This window comes from Falco rusticolus, chromosome 7 (genome assembly GCF_015220075.1).
Source record: "Falco rusticolus isolate bFalRus1 chromosome 7, bFalRus1.pri, whole genome shotgun sequence".
In the NCBI taxonomy this organism is placed as follows: Eukaryota; Metazoa; Chordata; class Aves; order Falconiformes; family Falconidae; genus Falco; species Falco rusticolus.
The window spans coordinates 38,340,190-38,364,570 of record NC_051193.1 but is presented as its reverse complement, the minus strand read 5'-3'; the positions used below and the strand labels follow the sequence as shown (position 1 = coordinate 38,364,570).

Below are 24,381 nucleotides of genomic sequence, written 5' to 3'. Positions count from 1 at the left end.
AGCCTTGCACAGCAGAGCCATGATCTTGGCAGGAGTCCGTAAGTGCTACTATAAAGCAAATAAATAATCATTATTATTTTTATGTATCTGTGAGTCTTCTATAATAGGCCTTGATAGTATTACAGTGCTGAGGACAGGCTGAAATTAGATAATACTGCACTCAGCTGGCATCTATTCCCTTGGAAACACAGGTAAAAATGCATTTAATAGCTCTCCAGTGACAATGAATATTCATTAATATGACACAGACGTATACTTGATTTGAAAATAAGGACAGTAATTAAAGAGCTATTAAGGTTAAAAAGCAACAAAGGAAATTGAGCTACCGAAAGAGCTGTTCTGGGATCAGCCTCTAACCTACATGTGCATGGATAACCACAGGCAGCCTGAGATTTTCTGCTTTATGTTACCTATCAGCAGACTGCGGGTTCTGCCTTCCCTCCCCAGACTGTCATCTGGAAATGTCCTGATGATTTCAGAGTCCGTTTGGCCTGCTGCCTTACAGAGCCACCGTGCTCCCTGCAGTGCTGCCACCCGCACCCTGTCTCACAGGCTGCTCCAGTGACACTGAACCGACAAAAAGTGGAGGGGAAACACTCTGCAGGCTTTTGGGAAGGAAGCTATTTATAAGCAATTGCTTATATTTATTATTTCTGTGAAAACAGACTTGGGGATCACCAGTCATGATAGGTGCCTTGCTGTAATCTCTGGAAACCTCCATCCTGCGGGCCATGATATTAAAGTCAAGTTTCTCAGGGAGGTTTCACAAAGGCTCCTTCGCAGGGGTGGCCTGAGGAAGTGAGCTGAGCAGTGTGTGCTCTGCTTGAAGTGAGCCAGGAGCGAGGCAATGGCACTGCTGCACACGGAGGGTGGCCAGGAGGAGCAGACGTGTCCAAGGGCAACAGCAACCCTGCAGGACTGAGCGGTCCCACTGCTTGGCCACGGCCAGGACAAACCCTGTGAGATCTCACCCACCGTGTCCCACCGGTTGCCTCCTGGTGCAGGCAGCACCCGCAGGCTCCCTGCAGAGCCGGCTCCCGCAGGGACCGGGCAGCCCTTGGGAAGCATAGCCAGCCCAGCCAGCAGGGATGTGTGTCCTCCAAACCCAGGTGTGCTGTCAGGAGGTGACCCCACCAGGCCCTGCATCCCCCTGCTCCCTGGGGATCCCAGGGAGGGTCTCTGGGGCTAGTTATGCCGCTGAAGAAATCACAGCAGAAGCTGAAGCACACCAGGCGGGGAGGCAGGACGTTAGTTTAATTTCTAACCCAGTAGCGTAAAGGCAAATGAAAATGTTAACTGACCCATCTGGTGGGTGTTCCAGGCCACGGGGTGAGGACAGCCAGCTGCATGTCGCCTAAATCAGAAGCAGATAAACCGCACCTGCCTCTGCCCCGGGCTACCCCGAGTGGCCTTCGGTGGGGACAGAGCCGGGGCTGGCACCCGGCCCCGCCCGCAGCCGCCCCCGCAGCACTCTGCTGTCCCGCACAGGTACACGAGTGTCGCAGAGGGCCGCCCGGGCTGGCCGGGTGTCACCGGCTGATGGCTTTCCTCACACCTAAGTGATGGAGTTGCACTTTCTGCCTGGGTCGGCTGGGTTTGGTGGAGGACGGCTTTGGTGGGGTTTTTTTACTTTTCTGGAAAAAAATCGCAGTTCCACGCTTTAGGCAGCCTGTTGCAGTTTCCACCGAACAGGGTTTATCCTGACCAGAGAGACGGCAGCGTAGGCTCCGCAGCGCTCCCGCAGCCGTCACCGACTCCAACCCGCTCCGCGCCGCTCGGCTGCGCGCTGCGGCCGCCGCCGCCCGGACGAAACCCGCGCCCGCGGAATCGGCGTGTGTCGCCGTAACCAGCCGCCCCTGGGGGCGGGGGGGGCGCCTGCGGGGCCGTACCGCCGCCCCCCCCCGCCAGCCCGCCCGTCCCGTCCGGTCCCGCCTCTGCCACAGCCGCTCCGCCGCCCCCCGCCCCGCGGCCCCTCCCGGGCGGCGGCTGCCCCCAGGGCCGGGCCGGGCCGCGGGGGGGGCGCCCGGCGCCGGGTAGCGCGCCCGCCCGCCCCGCCCCCACGGCGGCGCTCGCCTTCCCCGGCGCGGCGGGGCGCGGGCGGCAGAGCGGCCGGAGCCGGCGGCGGCGCGGCCCCGCTCCCCATGGCGGCGGTGCGGGCGCGGCGGGGCGCCCGGCTGAGCGCGGCGGCGCTGCTGGCGCTGGGGGCCCTGGCGCTGCTGGCGCTGCTGGCGCTGCCGGTGCTGCCGGCCGGCCGTGGCGAGGGGCGCCCGGGGTCCCCGCCGCCGCCGCCGCTCCCGCTGCCGCCGGGCTTGCGGGAGGAGCTGCGGCAGCGGCGGCGCGACCTGCGGCGCCTGGCGGCGGCGGCGGGCGGCGGCGGGGAGGCGGCGGCGGGCGGGCTGGGCTGCGGCGACCTGAGCCTGGCGACGGGCGTCAGCGTGCTGGGATGGGGCTTCACCAAGGTGGTGGCGCGGGCGGCGCTGGCGGGCGGCGGCGCCGTCGCCCTCAAGTCGGTGCACGGGGCGGGCCGGGAGGTGCGGCAGTGCGTGCAGCGCTACGGGGCGCCGGCCGGCTGCCGCCGCCTGGCCGCCTACAAGCTGCTGAAGGAGGTGACGCTGCTGCGGCGCCTGCAGCATCCCGGCATCGTCCAGGTACGGCGGGGCGCGCCGGAGCGGGGGGGCTGCGGCGTGTGCGCCCTCGGTGCGGACAGTTCTCGGGGGGTGGGGGGGGGGCTGTGCGCCGCTCGGTAGCCGGGCTTAGTCGATCCGGCCGTGTTGCTCTCCCCGTCCCCGGGCGGCCCGGACCCGCTGGCGCCGGCGGCGGCATCGCTCTGACACTCGCTCCTTCCCTCCCGGCAGCTGCACGGTCAGTGCTACGATAACAGCGGAGATGCTGAAATACGGGTCACAGCTATGTTGGAGCTGGGAGCCCCCCTGGAGATGATTCATCTTCTGCAGACGCCTTGGGAGGAGAGATTTAAAGTAAGAGAGCAAACAAAGGGAGTTTTATCAGTCGCTTCTAGACCGCAAACAGGGTAAATGCGAAGAGCCCGTGGTGACCGCTGGGGCAAGCGGGGTTGTGCTGGCACTGCTCCCGCAAACTGTCCTTCGATCCTTTTGCTTTCGCTGCCTTTAACACACATTAAAATAGCTCTGGGCTGGCGTCTCGCAGGTACATTCCTGCTCTCTAGAGCACTGTTAAAAGAGCTACATGTAGGAGGAGATGGCCACGAAGTCTTGCTCAGGGCGGTGGTGTGTGACACCCTGTGTTACCCCGTGTGCCAGCTGTGCCACTGCACCCAGGGGCTCGTGGTGAGGCCCCGCAGCGGCTGGCTCTGGCTCGGGACAGCGGCTGGCTCTGGCTCGGGACAGCCACCTCACTGTACTCCGTCTCTGTTGTTGCCTGTGTGCTACCTGGTCTAGGCAGCAAGCAGAGCAGCCTGGCTCTCACCTTGTGTTTGTATGATGTTTCTGATCTTAGCCCTTTAGGTATTACTGCAGTACAAACACTACTACGTTGCTTTCCTCCAGCTGTAGGAGCTAGGGTGGCATCCCTGTTCATTAGATCTGCGTTGTCTCCTAAGCATCCCATGTAGGGACTCTTAAGCTCCCCAGAACACAAAAGACTTAAGACACAGGACTTACTTTGGTTATAGCTTGTGTTAAAGTTTGCCTCAAGGTCTCAGCTGGGGGGTTGCTGCTACTTGTTTGGTTCCCAGGAGGAAGGAGAGCATCGATTAGAAGCGTGGGTACCGTAATGTCAATAAGAAATGCTTTGGGCAAAATAAAACCACAACGAAAGTCCCAAAATAAAATCCCTGTCTGCATGTGGCCCTTAATGTTGAAGGGGAGCCTTGCCATCCAAGCCAGAGGGCGAGTGTGGCAACTGTGCTCACTCAGCTGTGGGAGGTGAAGCTGGGATTCTAATGATTGCTTCACTAATCGAGCTAAAATAGCATCAGAGCTTCCAGGGTCATTTCTCTTGGCCTGTGGAGTTCCACTTCTGCTTACAAATTGTTTCATACTGGCTTTTACATAGCTTTCCCAGCACCTCATCTTCTCAAAAGTGCCAGTCTCCTGTAGAGCTAGAAACCCACGATGCTGAGTAAGCTGGGGGCAAGGTCTGATACGGTGGCATTAAGGTTTCAGTAATCTTTTGACTGATGAAGACACTAACTCAGAATTTACAGTGGTACTGTCTAGTCCTGTTTCCTAATGAAGGTGTCTAAACGGATGGGATTCCCCTCCGATGAGCCACATCAGATAGCAGTGGTTCTGCGAGCCGTTCCAAGTGAACAAACGCTCGCGCCTGCACAAATCCCTATCAGAGGCATCGAGGGGTGGCGCGGGTCTGCCTGGCACACCTAGCTGACGATACGGTCTGATCATATCTTTGTCTGATGCCAGGACTCCCGATAATGAATGAGAACTGCTGCAAAAAGCTACTTGAACAAAGTGCTGGCACAGTATAAATGCGCTTTTCTAGCTCCAGTTTGTTCAAAAATTATTTACTGAACTTGCTGCTGGATCAGGTATTGTCTGGCCTTTCCCTGCTGCCAGAAAGTTGACATAAAAGCAAAAAAGCTGGCCATAAATACATTGCATGCTTCGGCTAATTCTTCAGAAGCACGATTGTACGCCCAAATTCATACTGCTGAGTGATGCAGCAAGGCATGAATCTGGTATTAATGACCATGGAGCCTCAGTCTGTATGGAGCAGCATGGGGGAAGGGAGGGGAATGTATTAATTCTATGCCAGAGTGGGAAAAAACCCTTCTGATTTCAGCTAGCAAATCAATATAGTTCCTGAAACATGAAGGCTGCTATTGTTTTCCTCACAGCTTTCTCCTCTAGTTCCTCTAGCTGCAAATGTCTCTTTTTGTATATGCACATTTTAAAAAAATGCTGCTAAACTACTTACCAGTCAAATCCTGTGGCAATGTTGATAATAAATTTTGTAGCATACATATAATTACCTTTTAAGTGCTATATGCTTTTTTTTTTTTTTTTTTGCTTTTAATTTCATTGAATGCCCTCCCCTTTGTTCTACTTCCAATTTAATAGCTGGTTTTCATCTGTTTTTCCCATGCATATTCATCTCTCTCTCAGATTTGCCTGAGTCTTGTGAAACTGCTGTTTTACTTGGCACATTCCCCCCTGGGTTCAATAGTCCTCTTGGATTTCCAGCCGAGGCAGTTTGTTATGGTGGATGGAAACCTTAAAGTGACAGACATGGATGATGCCAGCACTGAGGAACTGTCATGCAAGGAAGATAATGACTGCACACTCGACTTCCCTACAAAAAGCTTCCCTCTCAAGTGCTCTGCGGTTGGGAAATGTGAAGGAATAAATGAAAAGAAGAATCTTTTCAATGCATATCGGTATGTCCAGCAAGATGGGGGGGAAAAACTGGGGTGATTGAGCTCACTCACTGCCATGTAGCCTCTAGCATCTTCTGTTTCTTCCACAGAGTGACTCCCCCTCACCTCCGTCAAAGGGCAGTTAAGGATTGCTTTGAAGCAAATTTATTTTCCTTATAAGGCAGGAAAATTGTGTAGTTGTTGTCTGGTGAGAATGAAGGCATCTGTCTTCTGCTGCTCCCTTTCCCCAACGCCCTCTAGAAACTTGCCCCAAAGGTTGCACCTGTGAATTTACTGTTTGCCAAACAAGCCCTGGCACTTGACATCCACGGCTGTGTTTGCTGAAAGTGGTGGCAGCATGGGCTACCTGCCAAAGCCCACCAGCTTTGAACCCCCATTGTTGGGAACAGGCTGGCTATAACCCTTCCCTGGAACTCCCGACTCTCCCTGTGGAGACTATGGGCACCTATGGAAGAGCGATGAAACAGATAACGGGCGAGGGGCTGCCACTTTGTGTTGGCCACCAGCTGAATGCACGATGACTTCCACTCACCATTGATGCTCGGCCGGTCAAGTACCAGGGGGAAGCCTTGGCAACTGGATATTTTCACAGAAGGACTTAGTAAGGGAGCCTGATTTTGCAGGATTCAGCGTTAAAGGGCAAATCCCTGCACAGATTATTGCAGCCTTGCAGTAATACACTTGTCTCTTGTAGAACAGGAGTTCTCTGGAAGGTTCAGGGAATGAGTCATCCTACCTTTCCAGGGGCATTAAGAATGCCAAACCTTTCCAGGGCAAGGGAACAGTCTTGCGTGAGTCTTTTCTTTTCTATAGGTCTGGTTTTGGTGGGAAATGCAATGCTTTAGTGTTCAAAAATGGCCCTGGGGAAAGAGGGAAAGCTCTGTTGCATGAGCCTGTGCAAGGTAGGTTTCAGGTGGTGCTTGGCAGCGTGCTGTGCTGCAAGGATTGAGCTTTCAGGCCAGCTGACGGGAACCTGTCTGTGAGATGCCAGTGAAGTGCTTTGTCAAACATAACTTAATAACCAAAGCAGCCTTACTAGTTGCATATGGATAATTGAGTCACGGGGAAATATAGACAACTTAATCACCAGGGAAACTAAGCCACTGTATTCTAATCAGTCTGTGGGATTTTTTGCAGGTATTTTTTCACCTATCTTTTGCCACACTCTGCGCCACCAGCTTTGCGGCCTTTTTTGAGTGATATTCTGAATGCAACAGGTACCAGCTAATATTCATTAACTTTTTTATTAGAAGTCTCTAAATGGTATTTTGTGGAATTACTCATCTTGGTCATCTTTTTCTTTCAACGTAGGTAATTTACGATATGGAATAAATGAAACCCTGAAAGCTTTTGAAAACGTTTTACATCTGTACAAGTCTGGGCTCTATCTGCAGAAAAGACCTCTTCTTTTAAAAGGTGAATGATTTTGAATGAGGGAGTGAGGAGCTTGGAGATAGGAATTGGACCAGATACCCATACATGCAAGCAGTGTGTAGCCACTAGGAAAGGCACCAAAAGTACCTCTTTTTTTGAGCAGACTTTTGTTGTTTTTTGATATGGGTGCTATGCATGATTGCATTGCTTTGCAACGTAAATGCAGTGCAGACAATCTGGCCTACATATGGACATGTGTTTGCACTGCTTCTAAATACTCTTCTCATAATGTGCATCAGTGTTTCAAGTGATTATATTTGGGATAGCTTAAGCAACTAGACCAGAGTAGCTAACTGAGTGTCTCCTGTCTGTCCTTGGGGTCATCTTATCCTGTGAACCAACAGGTCAGTTTTCCAGGCTGATGCTGAAACTTCCTGTTTCACTTGGTGGCTTCTGCCTGCTGCGCACAGGTTATTACAGGAACATACAGCAGGGAGGTGACAACACTGAGATGACTGTGACAAAGTAGCTGGGGTCTTGGTGCCCTCTGAATCTCTTTTTTCTGGAGACTATCGTGTTGGACCTGTGAATGCATAAATGAGGCTTTATGGGGTACATTTCTCTGAAAAGGACCTGTTTGGTGGTAGGGATGAGGTTACTTAAAAGAAGGGCTTCAAAAGGCCAGCGGTTACTGTGGCTTACATTTTCTTGAGCATTCACTTGAGATGGTGGGGTGGTGACGGTGGCTTGTGGAAGGAAATCTCTTTATGTGTGAAAGAACCGGAATTTGCACCATTATGAACAAAGTTATCCCATCATTTGCACTGAAGGACCAGCAGCTTTAACAGGAATTACTAGTATTTTCCAACAACACCTACCTGTTGGCTTGACAACTGGCCCAATAGCAATGTACCAAAATGATCACCATCCCAGAGACTTAGCAGTCAATGAACGATAGCCTGGACATCACCTGCTTAGGCTTGTCATGTCTTTGGTATCCCCCTGGAGCAGGATCTGGCCTCCCTTTCCCCCACCGGGCTTTGGGGCTCCACGTAGCTCGGTGCTGGATCTGCAATGAGCTGGTTCTGCTGTTGGGGCTGAGGTGTGGGATGGGCTGTCGTGAGGCTGGCTTCTCCAGAGAAGAAGTGGAGGGTCTGTCGGTCTGTACAGCAGCCTTCCCCTCTCACCCTCCCCTGCAGTCACTCCCCTGTCCCTTCACCCTTGAGAGCTCTGCCCCCTCTCTTATATCCATGGGGCAAGTTCTGTCCTGTGCTCCATAGCAGAACCAAAGGTCAGGATCTGGGTTTCTTCTAACTTTGCAGCTCCACGTACTCCATCAAAGCCAGTCAGTTCCATCTATCCCTATGGCATTTCCTTTAAGAGTTTTGCTGAAGTGCAACATCCTAAGTGTATAGTGTAACAAGTCTCAGAAAGTGCACTTTATTGTTCCCCTAAGCACCCTCTTTCTGTTCCCAGGCTACATCTCCCTGAAGGGCTTCCGGACGGTAGAAGGAGAAGACTACAAGTGCTGGCCCTCCTACAGCCACCTGGGGTGCCTGCTCTCTGTTCACAGCGCCGAGGAAGCTGCCGCAATTTGTAACTCCCAGTCGCAGTGTCAGAGTTTTATTGTCACCCAGCAGAGGACGTGGACAGGTGAGCATGGGTAGACGTGACAGTACTGCCACATGATGCCCCTGCTTCCTCAGTCACGAGTGGGGATGCTGCTGCTGCCTTCCTCCACAGTTCTTTAAGCCTACAGGCACATACAGAAGCTGCCTTCCTTACGCTGAAGACCAGATGGCTGCTGTGGTGGGCATCCAAGGGTCCCCCTGAATATTTGTGAGGAGGCACAAGAGAAGTTAGATTCTCCTTCTGCACCTTCTTTCCTCTACACATTTTGCACGGGACTGCTAGGCATTGTTGAACAGTTATTTATTTCATGCAGAGATGGCTTCACTTTGGTGTTAGGCTAAACAATTCCTGTGGTATGTATAGTTTGAAAAAAGTTGTGGGTTTTTTAGACATGAAAGAAGCTATGTAAAAGAACGTGGTTACTATTGTTATAATTAAAAGAATCATAGCTTACAAGTTGTTATCCCCTTTATCAAAACTAAAGCCCCAAACCAATGGATTTCCAAAGTGTCCCTGTAATTAGCTCTGATTATAGCCTCTTGCGATTAGCATGTTTACAGGATTATTATAAATTACCTCATTTAGCTGATACTTCAATCATGGGCTAAATTGTTACTTATAAAGTGAAACACTAAATGAGGTAAATGAGTGTTTTCACTCACGATGGTGCTGAAGAATCGCATCTTGTCAGTTTACATGACAGTTAAAAAAACAACCCCAAAACTACCAAAACCGCAGCTTTTCCATGGGTTTGTGTGCAGTTGGCATGTGGCTAACTAGTGACATAAGAGGGCTTAGGATGCAACGTAAATCTCTCAGAGCTGGTTTCACACCAGCAATGGATTGTGTGAGTTGTGCCTAACACATCGCATCTGGCTTCCTCATGGGGCAGCTGTTAGTTGCTGTGCCTGGCTGGAAGGAACCCTGCTTAAAACGGCCATGGGGATGCAGAAGCAGCAGCACATGGGACAGAAGATCCTGTCTGCAGCACCTGGCTCGGATGCTGATCCCCACCATCCTGCACTGCGCCTGTGGTCTGTTAATGTTTCCCTTTGACATTTTTCTTCCTCACACATTTACAGCTCATCTTTGCAGCCGAACATGCCAAAAGTGTGTGGCTGAAATGCCAAGTGCCTAACTTTGCCAGTTGGATTAATGAGAGCTGTGGGAACATATTGATCCCTTTTAGGGCAGCTTGGTAAAGCCAAGCAAGACGTGAAAGCCTCTGGGGCCCGGCTGTCCTTTCCTGTGCACACTCGCTGAGCATCTGAGTTTACTGGGTGTGTAAAATGTATCTGTGGCAGGGTGGAGTGACCGTCCATTGAGCACGCAGTGTGTTCCTGTGTCTTTTGCAATAAATAGCATGGGTCAAGGTGAGCCTATCTTCTGTATTAAACTTGTATTTTTATTTCCTTTCCAGGACGCCCACTTGCCTCGTTTCAGAGTAGCCTGACTGATTTAATACCGGATGCTGACGCTGTAGTCTATATTAAACGATCGGCTTCCTCAGGGGAAAAACTTTAAAGACAATAAGACCACATAAAATGATCCTGGGAGGAACAAACCACTGGGGAGAATTTCTTCTGCTGAAAAGAATGACATACTTTATTTTGCTTTGGGATGGGATCTCCCTGCCAGCTCAGTCAAATGCTGCTGTCTCCTTGATCAAAGCTCAGATTTCTCATTGCAGCCCTGCTAGTTTCTTTATCTGTTCCCACACTGCTGTTCCATATAAATGATCCCAGTTTTAGTCAGATGTTGCTAGACTGTGCAATACCTTGCTGCTTTGGTAACCAGCTTGTCAGCCAAGATATAGAAATAGCTGCAAGGGATCCGGCTTGGGTAGGCTTAGTTAGTTCAGTCATCTCCAAAAACCTATGGATAATGCACCTTGAAGAATGCTACAGCTCCTTCTGCAGCTTCCAACCAGGATTTCATACCACTGCAAATGTAAAGGACTGAATTTCAGCAATGGGGACGAGGTTGCAGGGTTGGGATCCATAACCAGAGGTTGATGATGTGCATGGTCTTCCAAGGAGGGTCCTGATTCAGTTCCTTCTAGGGCAGGGGTGGGAGGTGGTATATAGATTAACTCTGGAACCAAATGTCTGAATGTTTGGGTGCAGGATTTGGGTTTGACCCTGTGTGATTTGTAATGCCAGCTCCCATGTATCAACCTTGAAGGTTTTTCTCTGTTACTTTCCGTGAAAGAGTGAACCATTCAAATTATTTATGTGTAAGGCGTGACTCTGTATGATAAAGAATGACTGTTTATTCTAAGCATGCTCTGAAAAGTTTTCAATTGTCTTAAGTCTTTACTGCAACCAAGTGAACAAATGCAAGTATTCCCACCTTCAGCTCACTGAGCATCATTACCCACTCCTGCGGACAACCTCTGAGTGCTCGAAGCAGTGTATGAATGTGCCCAAGCCCCTTGGACACTTAGGTCTTGGAGGAAGCTCTGGCTGTGTTTGCAGGCTTACAGGTGTAGAAGAGACAGTCTGGTCCCAAGATCTTCCCATTTCTGCCCTCCACTAAAACTGTAGATGTGGCCTCTGAAAAATATGCGGAGGTTAGTGTAATTTCAGGCTGTAAGAGTTGGCAACGTAATGTTCCATTCCTGGGGGCGCCTGGAAGCAGGGACCATACGGTGCCCAAATCGTCGCTGATCTGATGCCTCGCCAGGGGAGGTCCCTGGCCTTGTGCAGGAGAGACATGCTGCAGCCGCTGTGCAATGCCACGCTGAGTTTTCCACTTAGCCTGCGCTGCTGGGTGGAAATGATGGCTCTGGGGATGCTGCCATTGACTCCTTGTAGCCTACAGCGGTGTGGCTGTTGCCACATGGGCCCCTGTACCAGCTGGGCTACCCCCAACTAAAGATGCTTGAGCTCTCGCCTGGTGGTGTGCTGTGTTTTTCATGATCTGGTCCTGTGTTTCCTAGTGCAGGATCTCACCTTTCAGCTCGTTAGGACTCTATTAACTCACAGCAATGCCATTGCATGGGGGCCTTCTCATGCACTATAACCCCTGCTGCTTGCACTGAGGCTGGGGGACTCTCGATAGTGATATCAATTAATGGGAATTCCTAGTTAGCACAACAAGAAGGCGGCCACATCGCTGCAAGCTCTGTGAAGGCAAGGCTTTTTAAATGGACAGCCACAGAGCACGCTCTCCATTACAGTGAGTCCTGTGGAGGTTGAAGGGAAGGTCCTGCCAGGGGTCCGCTATTGTTTTACATCGACCCCACTGAGCAGGGCTTCAGGCATCTGCTGTGTGGTGCTTTACATTAGCAAGAGGTAATGAGAGTTTATTCCATATCTCTCAGCCTCCTAAGATACAAATCCAAGGTAGGTACCCCAAAGCAAGGGCAAGGGCCAGCCTGGGGTCATTTCAGAGAGGAAGAAACGAGAGAAAATGCAAAAGCTGAAGTGATTCTAGTTTGTGTTGGAAATATCTTACTGTCTCAAAAATCTCTCCTGGTAAAAAAGCATTGTGTATTTTAGTCGTGTGATGCTCCTTTCACATTGCAGATTTTTTCATCAAGTTTTCATTGTATGATTGCCTACCAGGCAGCCAGGTCCAGCCCCTCGGCAGATGGTGCAGGGTATGGCAGTGTCGCTTGTGTAAATGTAGGTTTCAGCATCAAACCTGCAGTTAGAGCCTGGGAGCAAAGACCACATCATCCTGCCTTGAAAGTTTTGAGCACAAGGGGTATTATTATTATTATTATTATTATTATTATTATTATTATTGAAAGAGAAGCCAGGCTTCAAAGAATCCCAGTGCTTAATCTGCTGTTGCCACAGTGAGTGGCTTTTGTAGGTCACCCCCTGCAAACCAGTAGGTGCATTCTTATGGCCCGGACTGCCATGAGCACATCCATCATGCTGGCACAGACAGATAGCTAGGGCACAGGCATGCATTTATGTCCAGTTCTGTTAATGTGCTAGAGACTTAGAAGATGCCACAAATATGCTGGTAAAGTGTATGCACCGATTCTCCTCATACCTCTGTGCAGCTCCCCGTGGTGTAACGCTCAGTGGGCATGCCAGCTTCAGTCTGATTTGGGGTGACATCCCAGCCCAATGGTGCCCAGTGAATGCTAGGTAAGGGAAAGTGCTTCATCACCTGGCTGCATCTAGAGCTATACTCCAACATGTGTCAGAGGAAACACATTCACTGGAAGAAGTTATTCCCATCCTGCTTTTTCCTAGCTTCTTGCTGTTATCATCTGTTAAGAAAGCTTTGCCAATGGACGTGCTGGTTTAAAAGCACGTAGAGTTCTCTGCTAGCCTGCAGTGAGCAGCTCACGGCCCCGAAGCCTCAGGCAGCTCGTGAGCTGCTCAGGTGCAGCTCCTGTGCCAGGTCTGTGTGGAGCACCCAGGCTGCTCACAACCTGCAGGGGAGGCTACGGGAGCAACCACCTTCTCTACAGCTTTTGGGCCCACGTGGCTGTTTTGTAGTGCACTGTCTTTACGTTCCGTCTCACTCAGTCTTTATTCATTCTATCCTTTTATTAAATTATAACTGCCTCGAGCAACCTCAGACTTTCAATGCCAGTGAAAATTTCAGTGCACACCTAAAACCTGTGTTTCAGTAACTACGGTACATACAAAACAGATATTCAGATACAAACATTTGCTGCCCCTAAAACTCCCAGTTGCTGGAGTCAATTTGTCTCTGCTATCACTGATCAGTATTTCAGCCACCATTGTGGAGTATGTAACAGAGGAAAGTGCTTGCGGGGAAACAGTGGGGGATCAATTGCAATGGAAACCATGTGTGCTGGAGGAATAATATTTACCTAAATGTGTCTATCACATCTTCCCAAAGGATGCTGCCATTAGGAGAGATTGGATATGAAAGTGTTGCCTCCATAGATAAAAGTTAGGAATATCATTTCTTTAAACACAAATGCTAATACTCTTAATTAAGTCCATATTGTAGTAACAGAGATAAAGCCACATCCATGAAGGATAATACCATGTACTCCAAAGATATAAACCACAGTTTAATAAATAGCAACAGATGCCGCATGACTCATGTTCAGTATGTTTGTGCAGCCGTTTACATGGCTGGTGACTTCATGACTGATTGAGGAGCAGAGCGAGGGGGACAGAGTCCAGTAAAGAAAAAGCAACTCCAGGTGCGTCAGACAAGGTTCAAATAACAATTAAAGTCATACCTGTATTCTTACGTGACATATTCTGCACACTTTGCTGATGCTCTAAGTAGCACCCAAACAGAAGAACTTTAGAGTTAGTTTTGGGAAAACCCAAGAACTTATTACAGGCAGTTGTAGGCCCATATCACACATCTGGGTTAACATTGATTTCTGTAAGGTCTCCTAAAAATTCACGTGCTGAGCACTGATCTTCATGGCTAGAAGTTCGGAGCGGTTTGGTCCTACTGAGCTGAAAGAACTGGTTCGGGGTGCAGTTTGAGGAATTAGTGAATGTCATTCCAGTCTCCAGAATAGCCCATCATGATGGTTGGAACTAGGTGATCTTTAAGGTCCCTTCCAACCCAAACCGTTCTGTGATTCTGTGGTGGCTTGGTAGGACTTCAAAGTGAATCTTCCCCCCTAACCATAGCACTTACAGCAGTCTTTCTCCTTGGCTCCATTGTCTCAGTATACCGAAGTGCCACCAACAGCAGTGTGGAGATGGTGGTGGTGAAGGAAACTCCACAGAAGAGAATTTTACACGAGAGGTAACTATGAGCCCCTCTGCCTCCTCTGTAGCCTGTACGTAGCCCAGGATGGTGGATGTGTTAGTTCTTGGCTAATCAGAAAGTGTATCAGATACTACATCAAACAAGTCTAGGTGCACCAAGGAGGGATGACAGCGGTTGCCAGACTCCTCTGCTTGAACTTCAGGTCCTGGCTCTGTGTGAAACCTCCAGGCAAAGGTTTGTGCTTTGGAGCCTTTGAACCCTCAGCCCTGTTTAAGAACTATATGTTTGGCCTTTCTGGGTACCAAGTTATGTCCCTGTACTGTCCCCACTACCACAACTGCCCTATCCTCACCCACTCCCGAGTACCGTGACCACTGTTCTTCCTCACCCCCGAATCTATAACCAACAGCTGCGCGCTCAGGTCTCTCCCTCCTGTCATTAGTCACCGCCCAGTCCCCCTGTGCCATTCCAGCCCACCTACTCATTAACACCTTGTAGACCCACACTCTCAGCCTTCACTCAGCACCCCACAGACCCTGACCCTGGCAGCCAGCACACCGGTGGTGGTACGGCTGGGGAGCCCTCGTTTCTGTGCCTTCTGAGCCCAAATAGTCCTGCGTGTAGCAGGAGGCCACATCTGAAAGGTGTAACCACAAGATCAGCCTGCCTTTGACTGGTAACCTCTCTTTTCACCTACTGCCGATGATCTCTAGATTAGCAAGTGCTAAATACAATGCGGTAATAGCCTCCTGCAAACAGCCAGGGTTACAGCCCTGCATTAAACCCACAGTGCCTGAAATACATTGCGTTATTCACATGATGCACCACACTTTCCAAATCCAAGTCTAGACAAGGCTTAAGAAAATGCAAATTCCTACATTATGTTACGTTTATCAGTATATATCCTCAAACCCATCAAAATCAGTGGCAGTTTCTCATGGACTTTTTGGTGGAAATCTGTTGCCCTGCTTACAGGACTGGAAATATAAGGTTCAGCCTCAAAATGAAGTAGAAACATCAGCAACCCCCAAAGCTACAAAATAAACATCCAAATTTCCAAATTCTTGTACCTGTAAGTTATATCTCCCACGTAATGTCTTTAGCAAATGAATTGTTTTTCTTTGCTGGGAAAAACCCTGCTGCAAATTCCCTCACTACTTCAGATGATAGATCAGAGAGTTCAGGCTTAGATTAAAAGCTTGATAATGAAACCTGGGGACACGAGTTAATCATCACATCGGGTAGTCAGAGAGGCGGTTTATGAATGTCATGGAGACACTGGGGAGCAAAGGAAATTCTCTCAAAGCTCAGCTGGAAAATGCCAATAAACTTTATAGCATTGCTTCTGTGTCTTGTCCAGTGCTGTTCCTCATTTGCTTGGAGAGGGAGTTGAGAACTCCCACTCCTAATTAATCGCACCCTTGTTTTTTTCTTATGATTCTTTAAATACACAAGAAACAATTCATGCTCCCTGCCAGTGAAGTTAATGCCATGGTTTGCATTTTTCAGGGCTTGACTATTTCACGTTGTCTAGCAAAACTACTGTTACATGACTATGATCATTAACATTACCTCTGAAACAAAGCAGCTGCACCAGCCTAAATTCACTTGTATTCTAAAGCAGTGTCAAACCCCAAAGTTTTACTAGCACAGCTAAAGGCCAGTGCAAGATGTACTCTGGAAATTGCCTAATCATTGCAATTTGCTTGTTGGTTCACCTCCTATATGCTAACGACTAAAGCCTCTACCAAGACCCTTATAAATCAGCAAAATACCTTTGCTTCACCCAGGGAATCTTAGGTTGAAGCTGCTTCCAGCACAAAACAACCAACATTTCCTTTTTTTTAAAAAAAAAAGTAATAGTGTTTAAGAACTGCATCTCATTAAATAGTTTTTATTTTGTTTTATTTTAACTGAGAAATCAGTGACGTGTTGTTTTAAGTGCTTCCTCCATCTTACTAAGATAACACGGGACCATAAGGATTAGTCTCTCATCCTCACCTTTTCTGTTTTCCTGCTGATAGCGGCTGTCATTCAGCGCTGATGGAAAAGCCCACATGCACACGCTGGGTGATGCTGCCGGGGAGAGGGAAGGCAGATCTGCAAAGCCTCACTGCGAAGGACCCTGCAGGATATCACCAAGACTGTCAAGGGAGCTGCCACACGTAGGGAGGGGAGATGGAGATGGCACCCCGCGTGTCATGGCTCCTCACAGCATCACCCTGACACTGCCCTCCCAGGAGGTGAGGCAGTGGGCTGGGGCGGTGGGCAGTGGGCTAGTGGCCAGTGCAGAGCTGTGCAGCAGGTTAGCAGCAGTCAGGCTGCTTGGAGGGGGACTGCCCACCCGTCTCTCTCTGTCAGCACGTGCAGAGGGAGCGCTCCATCACCCATTGACCCAGGCTGGGACCAGCTCCCCACATTCTGACATCTTTCAGCTCATGGTCTGAAAAGTTGACATCCCAGGGCTGGATCTGTCAGTGATTTGCTAAGAAGTGCAATGGCCAATGTGTGCTGTAGCTTCTGTTTTAAATACAGATATCAGGAATTGTTTGTTTGGAGCCATTCTTTAGCAAAGGAGCTTCAGTCCTGGCAGTCTGTAGATGAGCTGTCTTGGGAAAGGGGAATTGTTCGCATGCCAGGAACCAAATCAAAGTTATACCTACATCCTTAGAAGTGCAGTTTTTACCTTGTCTGACCCTCCCATCCTCCAGAGGACCCTGAACTTGAGAGGATGGGCTTTGCACGTTCATGCACAGGAAAAGAATAGGGAGAACAAACAAAACACCCCACCCTCTTCCACTTATGTAAGATCAGAAAGAGAGTGTAGGCTAAGCCCAGAGGACTGGATTTATGGATTCAGAAGAACCTAGTTATTAAAATGTTATGAAAGTTTTCCTCTCCTTTAAATGCATAAATATGCAGATGAAAGGAGCCATGTGATCTGGCCGCTGGCCATGCTGCTGCAGGCTCAGCCTAATTATCAGCTGCCAGCTCCGCTGCTTTTTAAGTGGTGAACGTGATTAAAGATGCACAGACAATTGAAGAAAGTTAGATCAGTTCTTACAAGGCCTGCTTCTATTTTATAACCACATGGCAGCTTGGCCTTGAGACTGAATCTGCCCTTACAAGCTGAGGGAGAAAAGTTCTGCTGATCAGACGGTTTCTTTGCAACCACAAGCTCCACGTGCTCTTGAATTCATCATTTTCATAGCAAGCTATGTGCCAAGGCAAACTGCTTTCCCTCCCCGCTCTGAGAAAAAGGGGGCTCTGAAGTGGGGCAAAAGAGGCAGGTAGGACCAGGTGAGGGGGGGATCAAACACTGCAGGAGCATGGCCAGAATATTCAGACTTCCCCAACCAGGGAGGTGCTAGCTTGTTTCAAATGTGCTGCGAAAACAGCATTTTCTGGGGCTTCTCCTTTCCCTTGGGACAGGAAATATTGTCGGAGAAACCCAGATGGTGTCGTGTATTCTGGGGAAAGCCACAGTCCTGCAGGCAGGACAAAGGACTGGGGCTCCTCTTCCAGAGCTGCCGGGTTTTGAGCCTAGTGTCATTGCCATTGCAGTGACAGCAAGGCCAAACAGTCTGGCAGCATCTATCCTTTTATCATTGGTATTCGCTGGGGGATGGAGCCTGGCTCTGCGAAGTGACAGACCCCTCAAGTCTCACACGCTGGGTGTGAATCTCACACCGTGAGTTTATGGCTCGATGCTTGCCACAGCTATCGCTGGATCTTGTGCCTTCCCTGAGCCTTCCCCCATGTCCCCAGGCTCAGCACATGCGGCTGCTTGGCTCTGCCTGGGAGCCACTGTCAAGCTGCACCATTCCCAGGGGCTTGAAAAGTGGTAGGCTTCTGAATAACTTGTTTTACTGTTGTTCCGTGGCTTTCCAGAAAGACATATCTCCCCAAAAGACAAAGATTTGGCTGTTTTTTAGTACCACTGCAGAGTGTGGCACAGCTGCCCCATATGGTCCTGGGAGCGAGTTGGCATCTGCATAGCCACCACGGCCCATCTCCAGTCTGGCTGGAGCCACTACATGCCTGCACATCCCCTGGATGAGCACAGCATCTCCATGCCACCTCAACCTGATGGAGCTGTGCATGGCAGACAGGTGCCCGTGCATCCATCACCTCCAGACGAGGCTGTTTCTCAAGCTGGCCAGGCAGCAACCTGCAATGGAAGGGAATGGAAGGGTGCATATCGCTGCAACCCAGTCAAGAAATCCCGTTTCATGCATGTTCTCCTGTTGCTTCAGCAGAGCCCAAGTTTCAGCTGGGATTTCAGGATGCCTCAGATATGTGTTGACTACCGTGCACCCAGACAGCAGGTTCCCTGAAGACACACCCTGTCCCAAGCCACTATGTGTGTCCTGGCTCCCGAGCAGCCCTCTGTGGTGTTCCCACAAGCCTGCTTGGCCAGGGTCATTTGCTCAGGTGCCACCACGCTGTGCCCTGGGGCAGTGCCAGCTCTGCTGTGGAGCTGCGGTTCTCCACGGCCACATGGCTGTGGCCCCATGCCGCAGCAGTGCCAAGCTGCCGGCACAGGGGATGCTGTGACCAGCCACCTCTGCCACAGGGCTGAGGTCTCGCCAGCATTTCATGGGCAGCAGAGGCAGCAGTCTCAGCTCTCTTTGTAATCGACAGAGAGAAACAGGCCTTTTCTGGAGCAATGCATTTGACCTCTGTTAGGTATCTACTCCTGCATGGGATGAATTACATCCCCAGAACACCTACTGGTTATGGAAGCAGCCCAGAGTGACCGGCTCAGACACAAACATGTGAAATGAATCCTGCTCAAGGAGGCGGGTGCCAATACTTCGCTGTATAAGCTCAGAGATACGGCTGGTGGACTCTGTGTGCTGCTGGAAATGTGATTCTATCCTTCTGCTGAGCCGAGGTCTTCATGTCAGAGGCTAGAGAAAGGGGAGCCAGGCTGTCTCCTCACCCCCCTGATTTACGAGCTAGATACTCAGAAAGTCACTTCATCCTTTGAAAAGGAGCAGCACACAAATGAATGTTGCTCTGTCTTCCCAAGATTAGGGCCTCCTCCAGTTTCTTGCTGATTTAACACTGTTCCAATGGGTAAATCGATGGGAGACAAAGCTGGAAGATAAAGATATTATGTCTCATACCTGGGCAGCCCCCATGGTCTCCAGCCCTACTGCACTGGCTTTGGGTTTTTAGCCTTCTTACGTCATACTGTATTTGTCAAGACGGAAACCAGTTAAAGAGATGCAGCTCCTCTGTGCCAGAGTTATTCCTTAGGAAACCCCTCTATAATTTTTTGTTCCCCTCAAATGTTTCCTGTTTCACTGGCGAGACTGCAGCACCACTGTTGTTCCCAGATAGCCAAGGATCCCTAAAGACCCAGTCAGTGATTACAGATTTGTTAAGGTGGAAATTTGCATTTTCCCTATTATGCTCGCCCTGCACTGCTTCTCAGATTATGTTCTTGCTTTTAAAAATAAAGTAGTGTTGGGAACTAACCGCTCATTAAAAAGCGATTTCAAAACATAATCTCTTTCACTGTTTGGCAAAATAAACATGCCTCATCCTGGAGGTTATTCTATTGCAAAAGATAAGCAAAATGGGCCAGTTACCAGTGCTAACTATCCTATAAAGGCCATTCCATACTGATCCAATATATACAGTCAGGCCACAGAAGTCTGTTTTTTCTAAAGCATTAATAATGCATAAGCATGCTGCTCTTTCTAGTCTCAGCCAGATGCCTCTGTATTATAAGCCCACTCTCAGTAATATATTCTCTGTTAGAGGAAAAGAGGATTATTCACATGCAGGGAACGGCAGGGATATGTATATTTTAATAATACTCTGTTTTCTGTTCTCAGCATTTGTTTGCATTTAAACATGAGGAGAGGGATGGGAAGGGGCTGCCTGTCAGCCTGCTGGCTCTTCTCTCTGCTCCTCCAGGGTTGCTCCTGAGGTACCCTACAGCCGGGTGTAAGGGCTTCTGAGAGCCTCTTCCCCTACAGCTGGCTCCCCTGAAGTCAAATGTTATCTGTAGATTTGCATCTCAGCCCTGCTATCAGCTCACTATTTATCCACACTCCAGCCATATCCAGCATTCCTTTTGGGCTAGTGAGCTGTTAAACGGATTGATTCAGCAGCTGTGAAAAATAAATAAATAAATAAATAAATAAATAATGTGATTACATTTACAAGTACAGTTCACATACCCTTTTAAAACCTCCATTTTTATCAGTAAAGTGCAGGAAAGAACACAAATAATTACATCAGGGAGTGAACAAACAGGAGTGTCTGACTCTGGCTCCGCCAAGCCAAAGCAGCATCTCACCACTGCCAAAAGGCTCTCATGAACGTCTTGCCTGCCCCTGCCTCTGTCCTTCTGCGAGGTACCTTGAGCTCCTGCTACCTGGAAAACCAATTTCACCCACTAAAACGGCAAAAAACTTTCTGAGCAAAGAAATGAAAATAAGTTTGTGACATTAGTGAGGAAAAGCTGGCTGAGTAAGTGCCAGAGTTAGTGTATATTAGCAAAGAAAGGCTGGAGAAGGGGCAGGAGGACGTGGAAAGGACAGGAGGAAGGGCAGAGTTCTGGCAGTGGTGACTCAGGGCACCATGTACTGGGCCACTGCCCGTGTGGTTTCATGCTGTGCTAAAGCAAATGCAAATCTGTGTTTCTGGAGAAGTTTTCACACCGTTTCCCTTGCACCATCCCCTACAGCAGGGCTGCTTCACAGCCAGCCAGATCAACAGCCATTAGAAAGCCAGAAACTAACCTGAAAAATATACGAGTGTGAAGTCAGAGGAGCTCCCTGATGCGGACCATGTGGTTGCATGAGTGTGGTCAGGAGGCCAGGGAGGCAGTGAGAACATGGCTGAGCACCAGGGAGCTCCACAAACCCTACTTTTCCATCAATCGCTAGTGTAGACTGCGGCTGACTCACGTTAATTAAGAAACCGCACTCTGGCTCTCCACCCCAGCGGCTGGGGCCTTCCACCCTAAGGCTCCTGTGCCTACAGCTGCTTCTGAACTGTATTTAATGGGCCTTCAACACAGAATCACAAAATCATGGAATCACAGTACGGCTGAGGTTGGAAGAGAGCTCTGGGGGTCATCTTGTCCACCTCCCTCCTCAAGCACCTACAGCCAGTTGCACAAGACTGTGTCTAGATGTTTTTTTAATATCTCCAAGGAAAGAGACTCCACAATCCATTCCAGAAGATTCCAGACAACCTATTTGCAAACACAATATGAACAACACAAGTGCACTTGCAAGCTCTCTTCTACAAGGGATTTCAGGAAAGACCTCACATTTCAACGTGTGGGATGCGCCATTTCATCACGATGCCTGCACTCCTGTGTCTAGCTGTCCCTTCATAGGATAGGGCAACAGAGCCTGCTGTGCCGCATCATTTTAAAATTACTTTGGTCAGCATTGGCATGGTCCCCCTCTCCTCAAATGAAGATACCTCCTCCACACCCTGAGGGGCACTCCCATCTCCCTGCCCCTGCAAAGAGCCAGTGCAGGAGCTTACCTAGCAGAAAGCAAGTCTCTTTTTTTTGCCAGGTCAGTTTTCTGCCCATTTAAGTCTCCTGAGCTGACTTACCCCATGGTCAGATAAGCATCAGTGCCAGCAACCGGGCATGCAGGAAGGACTGGGAAAGCACACCAGATGAAACACCCACCTGGTTAGGGACGCTCAACTATTGTGTAACCACAGCTTGCACTGTTCAGGTGATTGCTAGTAAAGCACTCAGCCTCAGAAAACCCAAAATCACTAGATATAATACTGCACAAAGTATATACCGCAGATGCATTAACTTGTATTTTGAAAGCATGGTGGGGAAGGCTATGATGATGTAAGTGCTAAATATTTTGCATGACCCTAGCTGTAAGAGGTTGCGTGCATCCTTTCTGTATTGACTCAGGGCCTGCTTCCTGATGGCAACAATCTGTTCTCTCACAATAGAAGCAAAGGCAGGCATGCTCTTCCACAGCTTCCCCAGCTGTGCAGGGGCTCTGTGAGTTGAAGTGGTGGCTGTTGGGGAAGGGGCTGTCATGCACTATCCTTGGTGAGGCCCCAGAGAAGATCCCATATGCCCTTGGATGCTTCATGCGCCAGCTATTGCATCGCTCTGTGTTGCCAAGAGCTTTCTTCTGAGGAAGAGCTGTGTTCTCCAAAAGTCCTTGTGCTTGGTGGAAAGAGCCAGGCACACAGCTTCCATGTTCATAAACCTCCTTTTGACTTGTTCCACCCCTCGGTCACCTCTGCTGGTGGTGGCTGGTGGACAGCTTTGCCACTGTGAGGCTTCTTCCGAGAGCTGGTCCCAAGGCTGAGGGCAGCTGAGGCTCCCCAGAGAGCCAGTGTGCTCAAAGTCACTCACAACAGGTTTCATTTCCACACAAGACATTTACAGTTTGTGTCTGTGTGACACACAGTAAATTTTAAAGGGATAAATGCATGATGGGTATAAATCATTTTGGTCACCCAGAGATGAATTCTTCCCCTCATCAGAGCCAATGGAAGAGAATCCACAGCCACGAATCAAGCCCACAGCTAAAAATTGAGAAGGAAATATTCAGCGAACAGGCAGATCTTCAGGTCCTTCTAGTATTTTCTGAAAAAAAAAAAACCAAACCCAAAAAAACAAAACCCAAACCCAACAACAAAAAACAAGGAGTGAAGAAAACGTGAACTAGATCACTGAGTGGTGAGGACAGCTGTGGACTAATGCTGGTACACCAGCTGAGACCTGGGTGGTAAGCAAATAGCACCTCAAAGAAGTTGTAAAACTGAAAATAGCACTCCATGCAAAGGAAAGAAATGGGTGTTAGTGATGCATATATGGCAAAAAGGCACTGGGATTTAAGAAGAACTTGCCTTGCCTGCCCTGTTTCATAGCCCACCTTGCAGTAATAGCACCAGGCTTCCTTTCAGTGGCAATGACAATTTTTAATGTTTCCTTCATGTTAACAAAGGACACCTTTTAGGACAACTTCCAAGAAAGCTTGCTGGAATTTCCAAGCTCTCCTTCTGGCACCACTGGTGGAGGTGGTGACCCCAAGCTGCATTGCTGCGGGCTGCCCTCAGCAACCTCGGCAGAGCTGGATGGAGCTATGCTGGCTCCATGCTCTGCTGCTGTCTACACAAGGAGAATAGTGCCTGCTATGAACTGATTTGAAGCTGGTTTAATTAAACTGATACCAATCTCGCTAATGTAAACACAAAACAAGAAAAAAATGTATCCCTGCTTTAAATCTTGTGTAATGTAGCAAATGGATGGTAAACAGAAGGTTGAAGGCAGGGTTAGCTGGCTTGTACATGTTTAAATTTGGAGGCTGCATTCAGTGTTTGATTTAAAGGCAGGCAATGCAAGCTGCTGCCTAGCGTCGACAGAAGGTAGGACAGGTAAAAGGTGGATCTGCAACAGTGAAACCACTCTTCTTCATGCTGAAACTGGCAAAAATTAAATTCTCGATGGATTGTAGTGTGAAATTAGAAAGTTACCTGGAAAAGGGGGGAGAATAAAAGATGGTGCCTGTGCTGATTTAACTGCTATTTATCCTCAACCTGAGAAGCACAGGTAGGGCAAGGTAGGAGGAAGCCTGCGGAGGACGAGCTGCTGCAGAGCAAGATCTGGAGCTGGAGGGAGGCAGGAGAGGCAGGACAGGGCAGCACTGGCGATGCTCTGGGAAGAGGCTGGGCTGCCTGAGCTCTGGAGGTGGCATATGCTGGCTGGAAGGATGTGGTGGGAATTGCTGTTGCAGATCCACCCCAGGGCTGGTCAGACTCTCAGAAATGCTTCTTGTCTTGGCCTCAGGTTCTGGGCTAGGTGAAAATTTCAGGTATGTGGGGTCTCCCTCTGCAGCTTCCCTGAGACTCCAGTAAAAAGCGCCTATGAAGTGGAACTGTCTAGGTTGAGATACTGTGGGAAGCAACCACATCTTGTTCCTCAAAGACCATTTGCTGTACTCTCCAGACAGGCTCCTCATGCTAAATGCAACAGACAGAAGTTTGATTCATTGACCAGAGATGCCAGGGAATGGCACAGGCTGCAGGACAGGCTTGCCTACGGGTGCTGGGAAGGAAAGATTATGTGGGCCGTGCCATGGGTTGGAAGTTGGAGGGGCGTGCAGGATGGGTTGAGTCTGTTTGGTCAACAGATTTCCTTGCTGTTTGTCAAAGTGAACTAACTCATAGTGCTCATTACTTCTTCGGGTACTGAAGCGATGCTGATGTTGGGTTTGCTGGTTCCTGCATGTCATGTCCCTGATGCAGCTCCAGAGGAGGAAGGGGATGCTCCAAGGGGGCTGCACTGCGGGCTCCCAGCACTC

At 49.4% G+C, this 24,381-nt stretch overlaps 1 protein-coding gene across 1 annotated transcript; it reads left to right on the top strand.

Annotated features, from left to right (window-relative positions):
• Positions 1-2,141: 2,141 nt before the first annotated feature.
• Positions 2,142-10,680, top strand: LOC119151768 (extracellular tyrosine-protein kinase PKDCC-like). Its single transcript, XM_037396062.1, has 7 exons — positions 2,142-2,648; positions 2,856-2,978; positions 5,106-5,377; positions 6,515-6,594; positions 6,689-6,793; positions 8,228-8,404; positions 9,804-10,680. Exons 1-7 carry the CDS (start codon positions 2,142-2,144, stop codon positions 9,905-9,907), a joined length of 1,368 nt encoding a protein of 455 aa, XP_037251959.1. The 3' UTR covers positions 9,908-10,680.
• Positions 10,681-24,381: the final 13,701 nt, after the last annotated feature.

Coding starts and splice junctions, on each gene's coding strand:
- LOC119151768 (XM_037396062.1), top strand. CDS start 2,142: ATGGCGGCGGTGCGGGCGCGGCGGGGCGCCCGGCTGAGCGCGGCGGCG. Junction 2,649..2,855: donor AGCATCCCGGCATCGTCCAG/GTACGGCGGGGC, acceptor CCCTCCCGGCAG/CTGCACGGTCAGTGCTACGA. Junction 8,405..9,803: donor CCAGCAGAGGACGTGGACAG/GTGAGCATGGGT, acceptor TTTCCTTTCCAG/GACGCCCACTTGCCTCGTTT.